The sequence below is a fragment of the Mustela erminea genome, chromosome 7, assembly GCF_009829155.1.
Source record: "Mustela erminea isolate mMusErm1 chromosome 7, mMusErm1.Pri, whole genome shotgun sequence".
In the NCBI taxonomy this organism is placed as follows: Eukaryota; Metazoa; Chordata; class Mammalia; order Carnivora; family Mustelidae; genus Mustela; species Mustela erminea.
In genome coordinates, this window is record NC_045620.1 from 133432172 (window position 1) to 133446471 (window position 14300).

The 14300-nt window shown below is 48.8% G+C and overlaps 1 protein-coding gene across 2 annotated transcripts in view; it reads right to left on the bottom strand.

Annotated features, from left to right (window-relative positions):
* LPIN1 (lipin 1) overlaps positions 1-14300 on the bottom strand; it is a 127478-nt gene that overhangs the window by 84753 nt on the left and 28425 nt on the right. For both annotated transcript variants that reach the window (XM_032353281.1, XM_032353280.1), the window contains exon 2: positions 8903-8959. In XM_032353281.1, the coding sequence (XP_032209172.1) occupies positions 8903-8959 (57 nt within the window). The remainder of the gene's footprint in view (positions 1-8902; positions 8960-14300) is intronic.

Sequence of the window (14300 nt, forward strand, 5' to 3'; positions counted from 1 at the left end):
ATGCTGCCTTGGATAGATTCGTGGTCACTGCAGAGTCCTAAAAAGAATGTTCTAATGTCAAAAGGCTGGGTGGTAGGTTCCAGTAACTGCCTGGGATTTGTACATTATTTTGTTGACTTGTCATTACTCAACACAGCACCGTTCAGTAGAGCGTGCAAATGTAGCACATTCAGCTGTCCTGGGTGACAGTATGCAAACGGAAACAGCAGTACCTAGAAGATCTACAGATCCTTTCCACTAAATACTAGGCTTTTCTCCTTTTTATCATTTTATTTTATTTTACTAGTCTTTTCTCTAGTTTCTCCAGATCTTGTCAACCCTCCCTTATGAAAATTTGGAGGCTAAAAAATATTCACTTGCTTCTTAATTTGTGATTCTCCTCTTCAAAAGTGTACACCCATGTGCGATAGGCTATGGAGACCAGAAGGGATGTTACTGAAGCCAGCATGTTCAACGGTCCCCGAAACTCCAGCTCCTGTAACAACAACCTGTCAACCTCCAGACAATGAGATCATGTAGCTTTGCATTTTCCCAACCCTGTGATATCAGGCTGCATGGATATATGTCCTTTAGCCTAAAACAAAGGAAGTAATTTTTTCTAGTCTTCTCCACGGGTCAGACCACACCCGCAAAACCACATCAGTGTGACCATCAGACCTGAAGGCCATAAGGACGGCAGCAGGCCCATTTGCAAGAAGACGATCCAGCATGACAGGAAAGGCTGAACCACTCTCCATGTGTTTAATAATAACCGAAGCCGTGTGACCTGCAGAAAAGCCTGGTGTAGGGAGTGGGACTGGAGGAATGCAGACAGAACGGAGCCCTAATGTCAAGGGCTGACGTGGAAGAACACGATTACATTTGTCTGTAGATTCCGGAGATTTTGTGATCGTAATGAAAAAGACCTAGAGAGACAGGTCAGAACCATGCAGGCAACCCTTGCTGTCTGGAACCCAGGAGTTCCCAGCCGGACCCCCAGTCAGAAAGGGGCTGTTCAAGTTTTCCCAAACATAAGGCAACAAGTTGAACTAGAATTTCCACTGCTTCTCCCAGCCCTGACTCGACGAATTAGCGCTCTCCTTCTCCCTGTCTTCCAGAAAGAACAGCTTTGTCTTTTACAAAACCAATGGGAGAATTCTAGGCTAGCAAAGAAATACAAAAACCCTAATTCCAGAGGATACAGACACCCCTCTGTTTCTAGCAGCATTATCGGCCATAGCCCAATTACAGAAGCCACCAAGTGTCCACAGATAGACGAATGGATAAAGAAGATGTGGTATGTCTACAGAATGGAATATTACTCATCCGTAAAAAAGAAGGAAATCCTACCATTTGCATCAACATGGATCTAGAGAGTATAAGGGAAAAAAGTGAGTCCGAGAACGACAAATATCTTATGATTTCAGGCATACCTGGAATTTAAGAAACAAATGAGCAGATGAGCAAAAAAAAAAAAAAAAAACCAGAGAGGGACGCACGAAGAAAAAACTCTTAACTACAGAGAACAGACTGATGGTTTCCAGAGGGGCGGCGGGTGGAGGGATGGGAGAGTCGGTGGCGGGAACGAAGGCGGACACTTGTTGTGATGAGCACTAAGCAACGTGCAGATTTGCCGAGCACTATATTGTACACCTGAAACTAATATAACACTTGTCATTAACTACACTGGGATTAAAATTAAAAACTTAATAAGAAATAGAGTGAAAAATAAAAACACATACCTTAATGAAAAAAATAAAAGAATTCTGGCTCAGGCTTCCCTGTATCACACCAGAGCAACACAGAGAGGAGTGGCGGTCTGTGTGGAGACGGGCAAGCTGCGGTGGGAACGCCGCCCTCGGATTCTGCTGGATTGGGCTTAGCTGTTCGCCCTCACACACACACACACGCTCCCCTCAAAGATGACCGGGGTGTCTGGGAGCAGAGACGGCCACGGAGGCTTCTGCCCCAAGAGGAAAGGAAAGACAAGAGAACTATGTCTAAAGGGGTCCCGAGAGGGGCGCCTGGGTGGCTCAGTCAGTTAAATGTCTGACTCTAGATTTCCGCTCAGGTCATGATCTCCGTGTCATGAGATCAAGCCCCACATCAGGCTCCATGTGGGCGTGGAGCCTGTTCAAGAGTCTCTTTCTGCGGGACGTCCAGGTGGCTCAGATGGTTAAGCCTCTGCCTTCGGCTCAGGTCATGATCTCCAGGTCTGGGATCGAGCCCCATGTCAGGCTCTCTGCTCAGCGGGGAGTCTGCTTCTCCCTCGCCCTCTGCCTCTCCCCTTGCTTGTCCTCTCTCTCTCTCTCTGCATCTGTCTCAAATGAATAATAATTTAAAAGTCTGAAAAAATTATTAAAAAAAAATTATCTTTCTGCCTTTCTCCTCTCTCAAAAAATAAAATGCTCCTGAGAATAAGCTGGCCTCAGAAGAGTTCCAGATCTGCCCCTGAGCCAGATCCCAGATTCTGTCTGTAAGTATCCCAAGTCCCCAGAGGGAAATTCTTATCTTTTCCTCCCAGAACAGTGAGGATATTAAAAAAAAAAAAAAAAAAAAAAAACTCATAGTTCTTTGTGGAATCCGGTGTGTCCTGGGCAGGGTGTGGCTCTGGGAAAGTGACCTGGTTTCCCTTCTGTGCTCTGTCACTTACGAGACCCTGCATGTGTCACCTCAAGACCTCAATCTCCACATTGGAGAACAAGGAAGTGGGGACAGAAGTTCATGAGCTCTGATCTGTCTGTGATGCGACTTCATGGGGGTACACCAGCCCTGCCTGTCCATCCCCCCCAAACACACATAGGCTTCACTGTCCATCCAGCACCCATGGCACCGCTAGGCATCTCTAATCATTTCAAAGGATACTGAGATAGTTTCAAAAGAAGAAACTGATGCAAATTCACTTGAATTTTAAAACAGGTAACATCGTGCCCAATACTTTCTCCTCCCCCTGCTCCCTCCCCTGGGAAAGTGTGAGTGAAGGTCTGGGCTCATGAACTGAATCAGAGGACATTCTGAGCTTCTTGAATTTCAGATAGGAGGGAGGGATGGAGGCCAGGGGTGGGGGTGGGCAGACGAGCATCCATCCCTGAGCCAACACCATTCAGTTTTATCCCCCTGCTTTGTAACATTGAACCCACAGCAGCATGATCTGACTCAGGCAATGCTCCACCTGGCCCTGGGGTGCTCGGGAGACCAGGAGACAGAGTGATCAGCTAGAGAGCTTCAGAATGAGGGCACATCACCCTAACACACATACGCATGTACCCTCACACACACACATATGCACGCACGTGCACACATATGCTCCTCCAGCACCAGCATCAAACATCTGATTACATATCAAGTGTCACCACTGCTCTGGTTCCACTGTTTCTCATGGAGTCCAAGTTCAAGCCACACTGGACCATTTCCATTTCATTATGCTTGTCCTGTTCCCTTCTACCACAGGGCCTTTGGATGTGCTCCTCCCTCTCCTTGGAATCCTATCCCCTCTTTACCTGATTACCTTCCATTCATTCTTCAACCTTAGTTCAACAATCACCACCCTCCCCATCACTACTATATCAATTCTCCCTGCTAGACATTCTAACTATTCTATGTATCATTTATTTGAAGTGTTTGTTATAGTTCAAATTTTCCAGTTGTGTGTGCAATTATTGTAAAATCTCTCTTCAGGAGACAGAGTCTGCAGGAAGGAAAAGACCATTTCTGTTTAAGTATCTAGCACGGGGCCTGGCACATAGTAGTTGTGCAATACCTATTTTTATTAAAGATTTTATTTATTTATTTGACAGAGAGAGATCACAAGTAGGCAAAGAGGCAGGCAGAGGGAGAGGGGGAAGCAGGCTCCCCGCTGAGCAGAGAGCCCGATGGGGGGCCCGATCCCAGGACCCTGGGATCATGACCCGAGCCGAAAACAGAGGCCCTAACCCACTAAGCCACTCAGGCGCCCCCGCAATACCTATTTTTAAATGAATGCTTAAATGTCATATCATGGATCATAATGCCTGGCTGCAAATATATATTCATCATAGTAAAAATGACAAAAAAAAAAAACCCAGCTCTAACAAAAATAAATATCCTAATAAAAATAAAGTAAGTACACGGGTACTAATGTTAAAAATACCAGTGGCCTTATCAAGAATCAAGCAGGAGGGAAGTCACAAAGAATATACTCATGGAACAAGCCATTTCTGAGCGTTTACTGTGTGCAAGGTATGATGGTGGGGGGTAAACATCTTTTTTAAAAAGGGGGATGCCTTGTGGCTCCAGCGCCTGTTGGAGGTTCTACTGGGCTGGTGGCCCCTCCCTGGGCCACAGTCGCCTTTCCAGGTGGTGCAGGGGACAGCTTGCTCTGTGTTAGTTCTGCAGGCCACCTTTCCCTTCGTTCCTGCCTTCCAAATCTGATTACATAGCTTTTCCACCAGAGAAGCCCCTCCTGTTTTCTGCACTGTTGTAAGTTTCTGAGTTCTGTTCCTTGAAATTGAATGCGACATCTGGAAGTAAAGGGAAAATAAATGCATGTTTGTCTGGGTAGCAGTGGACCTCGTGAGGGCCCCTGATGTCACAGCTCCAACGCAGGACATAAGAGCAAGTGGGAGGAGGGAAGTCTCGCAGAGAGGGGGGCGAATAGTGCACCTGCACACAGCTGAGAGTCTGGGGAGCCAGACACAGCCAAAGGTACTAAATGCAAGGAATCAATGACAAGAGTTTGAAAGTGCTCAACAGAGAACCTTTTACTGGAGGCAGCATTCTATAGTGCTTACGAACAGTCTCTGGAGCAAACAGGTATGGGTTCAAATCCTAACCCCGGCCCTTATGGGCTGTATGACCTGCGCAAACAGCTCAACCTCACAGCCGCCACATCCCTCAGGGACAGTAATAGAACCGACTTACAGAACTGCCGGGAGGAGGAACATATATAACGCTTTTAGACAAGAACCCATCACATAAGGACCACGTAAAGATTTGTTAAATAGGAAAACCAACGACTATATGAAAATCATGGCCATCCAGTTAGAAAAGACAGATTCCAATTAAAGCAAGTTCCTGTTTCAAAATATGTTTAAAACAGTTTGAGATATGTTTAAAATGGTTTGAACTTTTTAAAATAAAAAACATTTATACAAATTTAAAATTTAGATTTATAATATAAATACATTTTAAGTACCTATTAAAATGTACTTTTTAGGGAATACATTAGATACATTTTTAAGTAAGTAAGGGCTTAAGCATAATGAATGTGAGGGTTTCCAAGTGGCAGACTAAGGGAAAAGCTTAAGGACAGTATGGGGAGGGGGTGCAGAGAATGGGAAGCGTCTGTTTCTCCCCACGACAAGGAAAAGCCCGCCAGGAAAAAACACACCTGCCCCAGGAAGAACACCTTGGAGGAAATGTTCCATATATAAGAAGGGCAGAGTCTGAACACAGAACCAACTAAAACAGGGTGAGATTATACACAAATGCAGAGTATAAGAAAGGAGAATGCATTTGTCCTACTGCTCTGCGAGAACCAGCTACATTCTCCTCCAGCAGAGCAGAATTCCAGGATAATGTGCGAAGGGGACGGGAAAACGGATCAGAGGAAGGACCAGGAGACCGTGGCTACGTACCACGGCTGGTATTTCCCAGCCGATTTTCTAGAAGCCAGGCACATGGAGCGCTTTGATGAAATGTTTCAAAAATAAATTTAAATCTAAACAGAATCACTTCCCACCCACCCACCCACCCTCCTGCCAGAACGAGCTCCTTCCAAGAAGGCTACATTTTAAATCCAGTCCTTTTGCAACTTAAAACCAGCGAGGAAAACAAACTTTTCAAGCCTAAAGCAACAAGTTTCAAGCAACTAGAGCAGGACAACCCAGAATTCTGAGAATCGCTGCTTTTACAAGAAATGTTGCAATCCAAGCACTGGCCGGCCAAGAGGGAGGCTTTTCCACGCAAGTGCTGGTCATTAGGAGCACAGCAGGAAAGATGTGCCAGGCTCCATGTAAAACAGCTCAGCACGTTCTCTCCCCTCCCAGAGCAACATGGGTTAAAGAGCTTGGGTGAATACTTCATTGCTTGAGTGTCCCTCCGGAATTCAGGGATGTCTGTCTTGAATGAATCTCTGTGTGTGAGTGTGTGTGTGTGTGTGTGTACGCACGCATGTGTGGGAATGGAGGCAGGGGCGGTCTGGGCATGAGTTTTTCTTTGGGTTTCTGTTTCCCAGAGCTACAGCATCCAAACAGAGAGCTAGACCTTGTGGGGAAAGCTTTGCTCGGACGTCCCTGAAATCCATGAAAAATCGGTCACTGGCTTCTCTGTCCTAATGAACCACATGTAAGCCCATGATGAAACATGTCACAAAGCATTGTCACTGTGCCATTTTGTACTCTGCTACTTCTTCTAATGACTGGTGAGCCCTCGAACGAAAAGCAAAACTCATCACCGACTCCTGGGTACCCAGCCCATCTGCACAGCAATGAGGACGGAGCCAGAGCTGCAGAGACAGGGCAGACGTAGAGAGCCTCCCCTTGGAGACGGCAGCCATACACAGTTCAGTATTTCCAGTTCAGACCTTGCCCCCGGCTCTAGGCCTTACATCCAACTACCTCCTGGACACCTCCAGACGGTCCACAAACACTTCATCCTCAAGGAGGCCGACATGAACTCCTGACTGGTCTCCCTGCCTCCAATCCCACCCCATGACAGATCTGAGGGGGCGTCACCTGCTTTAGGACTTTCCAGGCCACCTATCCCCATTACCATTACCACTAGAGTAAAGTCTAAGGTCCTCAGGAAGGTAGACGCAGCCCCCCCATCCGTGCCATCAGCGCCCCTGCTTCCTACTCTCCTCCACGGTCATCTCCTGCTACTCACCTGGTCCTGCCACAAGTCCCAGGGGCCTGGACTCAGAGTGTTATTCTAGAACACCTCCAGGCCTGGCTAACTTACAGCTCTTTCAAGACTCTGCACAAGACTCAGCTTTGTCTTGGAAGCCTTTTTATATGAATTGCTTCTAAATTCTCCACCCAACCGAGCTGAGTTCCAAACCCCGCTTCTCTTCTGCACGATGCCTTGTGCTGGACGGCAAGCACCTTACGCTCACAATTGCATGAACCCCCACGTGCGCACGAGGCGCTGAAGCTCAGAGAAGCAAGCAAACGTGCTCGGTGACACACGTACTCTTAAGTGGCAGGGCTCAGGGGCCCGGGCCAGGACGTGTCCTCCTAATCCAGTTCTCCTGCCTTAGACAGTCAAGACTTCCTGTCACTCCACCCTCGAGACAGAAACTTCCTACTTGGCATCTCCTGTCCATTGCTTCTGATCGTGTTTCTAGATGAGCCGTGCGAGGGGCAGAGCAGGGTGTGCGGGAGAAGCCCCGCTTATCCCCCCTCCTGGCCTCCCTTTCTTGTACACTGTAGCCACTGCACCATGCATGGCCAGAGGCTGGGGCTGGAAACCTGGTGGCCATGGGCTCCCACCCCCGGGCTACGGAATGGGGACTCGACCCTGGGAAGCAGCCTCACTGCCTCGTGACCACCAGCCTGCAAGCCCACGGCCAGGAGGAGAGGCTCACTCACCGGGACTTCCCACCTCCACTCTCCTCCTTGGTGGGGGGCTCCCCTCGCTCCGGCCTTAACTGCCACTAACCGCCTGCTGGTCCGGATTCCTGGCCTCTGATTGGGCCCCGTCCCTGCCAATCCCCTCGGAAACAGACCTGCTCCTCACTGAGTCCCTGGGACAAGGCCTCCCTCAGCTGCCTTCCTCACTCATTCAACTGAAGCCTGTGGAATCATCTCCCGGGAGAACCTCTCTCTCTGGCCAGCACCATGCCCGGCCTCTCGAGTCCCCGGCAAATCCTCTGTTCCGCATTCTGTTCCTGGCTCTCCAGGCTCGCCAGACTGGGAGCTCTTTGAGACCAGAGACTATATGCCACCTTCACTCTGATCTCCAAGGCTTAGGACAGCCCACAGAGGGACAAATGAGTGTTCAGGCTTTCTCTCTTCCTCTCCGGATCATTCCAAAGCCTTTCCTTGAGCCTCACCACCCCCTAACTTATCTCCACAAGTCCATTCTCCGCAGGAAAAGAGCTCAGGTTTAAGACCCACGGAGGTATACAGCTGGTCGTATGATGTTGCTGAAGCCTAAGGTACAGTTCCGGGGCAAGGCGAGGACACTACGAGACAGAAACTGGAGATAAAGCGTGGCCCCGCTGCCCAAGTGCTGCAGCAGAATCTCCCCCACCCCACCCCTAGCCACGGAGGCTCCGAGGGCCATATCCAGGAAGAGTCCAGAAGCCAGAATGGGCAAGGGGCGGAGGACGGCGCTGGCCTTCAATCTGTGGGACATGGAGTCTCAGGAGTTCCCAAAGGAAGGGTCCGTGGTCTGCAAAGCACTAAATACGGTCATAGGAAACATCAGCAGGGCCTGGCCCAAGGCTTGCGGACCACACGGGGCAGGGGGACTGACACAGGACAAAGGAACCAAAGTGCGCAGGAGGAGGAAGCAGAATCTGCAGAAGGGATTTGAGAGCCGTGGGGGCTTTTGTTAGGTACATTCGACCATAGCCACTGTAAGGGCGGTCCACCAGCGGCAACCAGCAAATACTTGGGTACCAATATGAACCTTTTCCTGTGGGCACTAGGGAGCCATGGAAAGCTTTTCAAATCTGGGAGGCAGCAAAATCATTTCTGTGCCTGGGGGAGTAAGGATCCAGGGAGAAGAGGTTAGAAATTAGCCAGAATGTTCTTAGCTCATCCTGGGTTCCTCAAGCCTTAAGGAGGAGCCTCGAGCCAATTCAGCCAGCATGGGGGAGGGGCGGGGTCCTGGTTAGGAGATGGCTTGTATCCACAGCAGAACCCAGGCTTCGTCAGAGCTCTTGCTCCCCCCTGGAAATGTAAAGGTCAAGCGGTACATTCACGGCAACATCACTCACATTAATGTTCGAAGGCCACACGTTTCTAATCCAGCCAGGGTCCCTCATCATTGGAATCTGAAAAAGAAAAACAGGAGAAATTAATGAATGGAAATGTTGTGGAAACAGACAGTCGTCAGGACAGCACACAACCTTGTGAAGATAGGACACCCCACTAGGCCATACCCTCGAACACGGAGAATTGTGTGGTGCATATTTATAGCTCAAAGAAAAGAAATTAAATAAGAAGAGGATGTGCTGAGTTTTCTCTGAGTGTGTTTATGGAGGGTGTGAGGCCTGGGTTACACGGGACACAATACGAAGTCATAAATCGGCCCTGCCTCCAGCCCTGCCACCGCCATCCCTGCCCCATCTCCACTTCTCTCCTTCCCAAGGCACACGCGGGGCAACGTGCCGAAACCATGGGACTTGGAGTCAGAAGTCATGCCTTCTAGTGCTGCCTCAACAGCTTCTTAGTGGTGGCTGCACAAGGCTTGTTTTCTTAGCTGCAAAATGGGTGTAACAGCCACCCCAGAGATGGCAGGCGCGGTGTGAGCATTGACAGAGTCCATTCGGGGAAGGGCAGAGCCCAGCACGCAGATGAGCCAGTCAGACTGCTGGTGTGGCCCCCACCCCGAGCCGGGGGGAACTGCGCCATTGCTTTTCCTACAGGTGCCCTAGGTAGAGCCCCCGGAATGCCAGTCACACGCTGGTGTAGCCAGGGACATGCTGAGTTTTTGTAGGTCTCAAATTCTCCCTAAGTTATACTCAAAAACATGTATGTTCCAGGTTCAGCCACAGCAGCCCAGAAGGGACAAACTTTGAAGCCCCCTGTGCCTGTTTCCCTTGTCCCGTCACCCCCTTGACCTGTTGCCCTACCTGCTGCACATCGGACATGTGTGGCTTTTCCAGCCCATGCTGGTGATTAGTTAACTTGTTACTTTGTATCACCATTTACTGAGTTTCTCTCTCAGGGATCAGGTGCTCAGGTGGGTAGTGGGAAGGCATAGTTGGGGAAATGCAAATTCTGCCCTTGAGTCACTCACAGCCGAGCGGGGTTGGGCAGGAAGACAGGTAGACAAGTCTGTCATTCCCCGGACGACCTCTGAGACATGCCCGAGGCCACCTGGGAGCACAGGAGGGAGCCGGCCGTTTTCCGGCAGGGAGTACAAGGCATTCTGTGCCGTCCACAGAAGGGGATGTCTAAGCTGCTTCTGAAGGATGAAGCTCTCAGGGAGAAGAGGAGGGAGAGGGGCCTTTCCAAGCAGAAAAGAGAGTGTGTCCAAAGAAACAAAGGCATCACATGTGTATCTGGAGCACAGCACAGAGGGCCCCATGACCGTGACCGGAGAACAGTGGGAGGGGCCACTGTGGGAGGCATTGTCAGGAGATGTGGGTAAAGTGGGGCCCTTTTCTTCTTCAGAAAAATGCCCTCCTCAAACAAGATCTTTTAGGAGGCCTCATGTAAATAAACACAAGAGGAACCACATCAGGGAAGAGGCCCCAGGTCTGGTGTTGGCTGCAGAACCCGAGCTTCCAGAGAACAGAGTCTGAGAACAGTCTCTGGGCACGGCGGGGGGTACAGAGGAGTAGGATGAAGGCACCGTGTTTTGTAAGGTCATTCCGACGTCTGGTATTGGGGGCCGAGGACTGAATGTAAAGGCTATTCCAGGAAAGGGTGGTCAGGAGGTGAGCCAAGGCGGGAACAGGGGGGCTGAAGAGGAAGGGGCGGCGGAGGGCAGCTCCTCGTGGTGGAATCACCGGGGCGTGGTGAGGGACGGGGACGGGCTGGGTGGCAGAAGAGAGACATGTTGAGGGCGACTGCAGTCTGTGGCCCGGGCCACAGGGTAGATGATGGTATCATTAACCAAATGAGGAAAACCGGAAGGATAAATTCCAGGAGGACCGTTCTAGTATGCTGGACCCACGTCAGGATAAGCTGGATAGGGTTTCCTCCAACAGGCCCTGGAAAGGCCGCAGATGTGAGCCAAGGGATCCCACCCAAGTCTGAACTGTTGTTGGGAAAGTGGCATAAGACCAGGTTGTTCGTCTATGAACTGCTTGGTGTAGCCATTAATCCAGTCCTGGTTCAACTGAATGATGCATTTAAAGCACTTCTTAGAATCTAGTTACTAACCCCATTTCAGCTCCTGTGGAATATTAGCATGCTATAAAAAAAAAATCATGTGGCTTGGATACAGATGTTCTAGACCATCCAACTCAAATTCCTCCCGGGGCACGAGCACGCACTGGGTACAATGGCTGTACTCATTTCACATTCACGAGGCAGGCTAGGAAGGCCAGCAGCGATTTAAATCCACAATGCTTACATTTGATCCCAATTAAAAATAAAGTTTCAAATCAAATGCCAAATGTATGTTCCTGCCAGGGGAACTCTGAACCCTCCAAATGTTTGGTTTGATTTCAGAGATTAGACAGAAAAACAAGAACACCAGAATGGTGAACTTGTGTATTGCAACAAGAATTTCTCTCGAAGTCAAGAAGAAAATAATCCCATTCCACCCCACAACGATTTGTCCATTGTCATTCAAAATTCTTAACACAGAATTTGAAGCCCAGCCTCCAGAGCCCACGCACCAAGCAGGGAGCAGTCATAGATGCTGGAAATAAACTTGGGTTTGAACCCCTATTCTTCCCCTAAGAGCTGCGTGGTCATCAGCATGGAATTCTACCTTTGTAAACCTCAGTATTCTCATCTATAAAGAGAGGAAAACAATAAAATGGTTACCCCAGAGCTGAAAAAAGAATCAAGAGATAATGCCATGTAATAAGGTTATCAGGGTAGAACCCTTGTGAAGGGGGTCAGTGCCTTCAAAGAAGAGACAGCAGAGAGATGTCTCTCCAATGTGTGAGCACACATCAGGAAGGTGGTGGTCTACAAGCCAAGAAATGGGCTCCCAACAAAACCCAATCCCACTGGCACCCCGATCTTGGACAACCAGCCTTCCAGAGCTCCAAGAAATAAATGTCTGTCGTGCAAGGCACACAGCCAGTTCTTGTTATAGTAGTCTGAGCCTATGGACAAAGATCCTGTTGTGTTTCGAACCATCCCGTGTCCATAGTTATGTACAACAAAAGAAGTCATCTGCGTGACTCAAAGATTAAATAGGTTAAAAAAAAAAAAAAAGATTAAATAGGTAGACAAATAGATGAAGAAAAATGGGAAAACACTTGGGGAATGAACACAGTTAAGTGTGGACAGATGAACAGACAGAAAATAGGAAGACACTTTCCTGCTGTCTTTCACTTTATGCTGGGGTGTGTTGCTTGCTCTCGTGACCACACTGATGGGTACAGAGTATTGAGCACTCAAAAGAGAACCATAAAGATTGGTCATGGCGTGGTTGGGGCCTCTGCTACTTAGAAGTGGAATCATACGGGAAGTTTCCTCTTCTAAAGAGCCAACGTGGGGGTGCCCGGATGGCTCAGTTGGTTGAATGTCCAACTCCTGATTTTGACTCAGGTCGTGATCTCAGGTCAGGAGACCGAGCCCCACGTCAGGCTCTGCACTCGGCACGGAGTCCGCTTCACATCCTCTCTCCCTCTCCTTCCAGCCCACTCTCTCTTTCTCTCTTAAATAAATAATTAAAATCCTTAAAAATAAAAGAAAACAAGAAAGTACCGACATGGGGCTACCTCCCCCACGGCTGCCAGGAGAGTCTACTGAGAAGTGTCCTTGAAGGTGACCTGCACGTATTCAGAGAAGCCACATCTTTGTGAAGAGCGAGATCCAGGTCCTGGCTCATGGCTCCACCCATGGCCCACCACTCGCCCGAGTTCACACACATGGGACCCGGGCCCAAGTTCAACATCAGCTCTATGTGGCTCCAGAAGTCTTGCTGTACTTGCACTGATGGACAAACATTTGGACAGTAGGCTCCCACAAGCTCAGAGCGGAAAGGGAGGGAGGCTTCAGATAGAAATGCTTCTCGGTTACCAGGGGGAGAGTCCACAGCGATGGCTCCAGCTGCTCCCAGTTTACAGACGGAGCACGCTGAAGTTCATTTGCAAACTTACTTTGGAGTAAAGAATAACATTTTCATCCTGAAATGGTTCTATCAAAGTGAGTTCACTTTTCCTGGGAAGGGAAGGCAGAGGAATCCACAGCTCACCTTACAGCTAGAGTCATAAGGGGACCAAGTTCCGTGAAGAAAGCCTACTTTTATGGGAAAATTCATTCAAACTCCAACTGAAGTTTCCAGGAACACAGGGGCCCATCCAGGATACAACAGAAGGATGATTTCTCTGGGATCAGGCAATTACGACTTTAGTTCTGTTTCTCACTTGCGGAGAGAAGATCAGGTAGGCTTGGGCGAGATACTTCCCTTCTCTGGGTCTCAATTTTTCCAGCAGGCAGAAGATGGAGTTGCACTAAATGACTCCTTTTGTATCTCCAAAATCCTGTCAGTCTAAATGTGCATGTCCTCCTACATCATAATTCCAGTGACAAAATCTCCTTTTCTTGCTCAATACAACTTGAAGTAAAAGATGGTAAGGGTCAGTTTGTTCTGGTTGGGGGAGGATGAAGTGGAAGACACTACAGGTGGGGCCGAAATTAGACTAAGCCAAGCCCCAACCTGGGTCCCTCTGAACCCCGCTGAGTTCCCCAGATCCCCCAGAAATGCTAAGAGTGTCTATAGCCAAGGGAATTGGATCTAAGCCCTGGATATTGGAGTAGATCACTTCATGTCTTCAAAATTCCTTTTCTTCAATGACAAAGTGAGGGAAAGAATACTTCCTCTACCTCCAGAGTAGCAAGGGCATGTCAAGTGCTTCCAAAGTCCCGGTCTCTGACCCACTCTCTGAGCTCATGGGATTATACTGTGCCTTCTTGGATCATCCAGGATAATCTCCCTATTTTAAGGTCAGTGTTGAGTAACCTTGATTCCATCTGCAACCTTAGTTCTTTTTCTCCATGTAAATAATAGATTCACGGTTCAAAGGCTTAGGACATGGATATCTTCAAGGGACCACTATTATTCTGCCAGACACAGCCTCCTAATGGGGTCGCCCACATCCCTGTTTGTAATCCAGCCATTCGATCTCCATGCTGCCACCATGGTCATCTTGTTGGCAATCTGATTGTGTCCCTTAAAGTAATTTAAGTAAATACATAAAATGTATACAATGCTTCAAACCCTTCCTTAACTCAGTGAACAAATTTCCCACCCACCTGTCCAGTCTCATCTCCCACTTGCTCCTTGTGATCTCTCTGACCCAGTCACACTGGCCTTTTAATGCCTCCTATTCAACCCACTCCCTCCAGCCACAGGGCCTTTGCACATACCATTTCCTCTGCCTGAGACACATTTCAGCTGGTTAGCTACTACTCCTTGCTAGACCATACAACAGCCAAGTGTCACCTCAGAGAGGATGTCCCTGGCCGCCTCATCTTGGT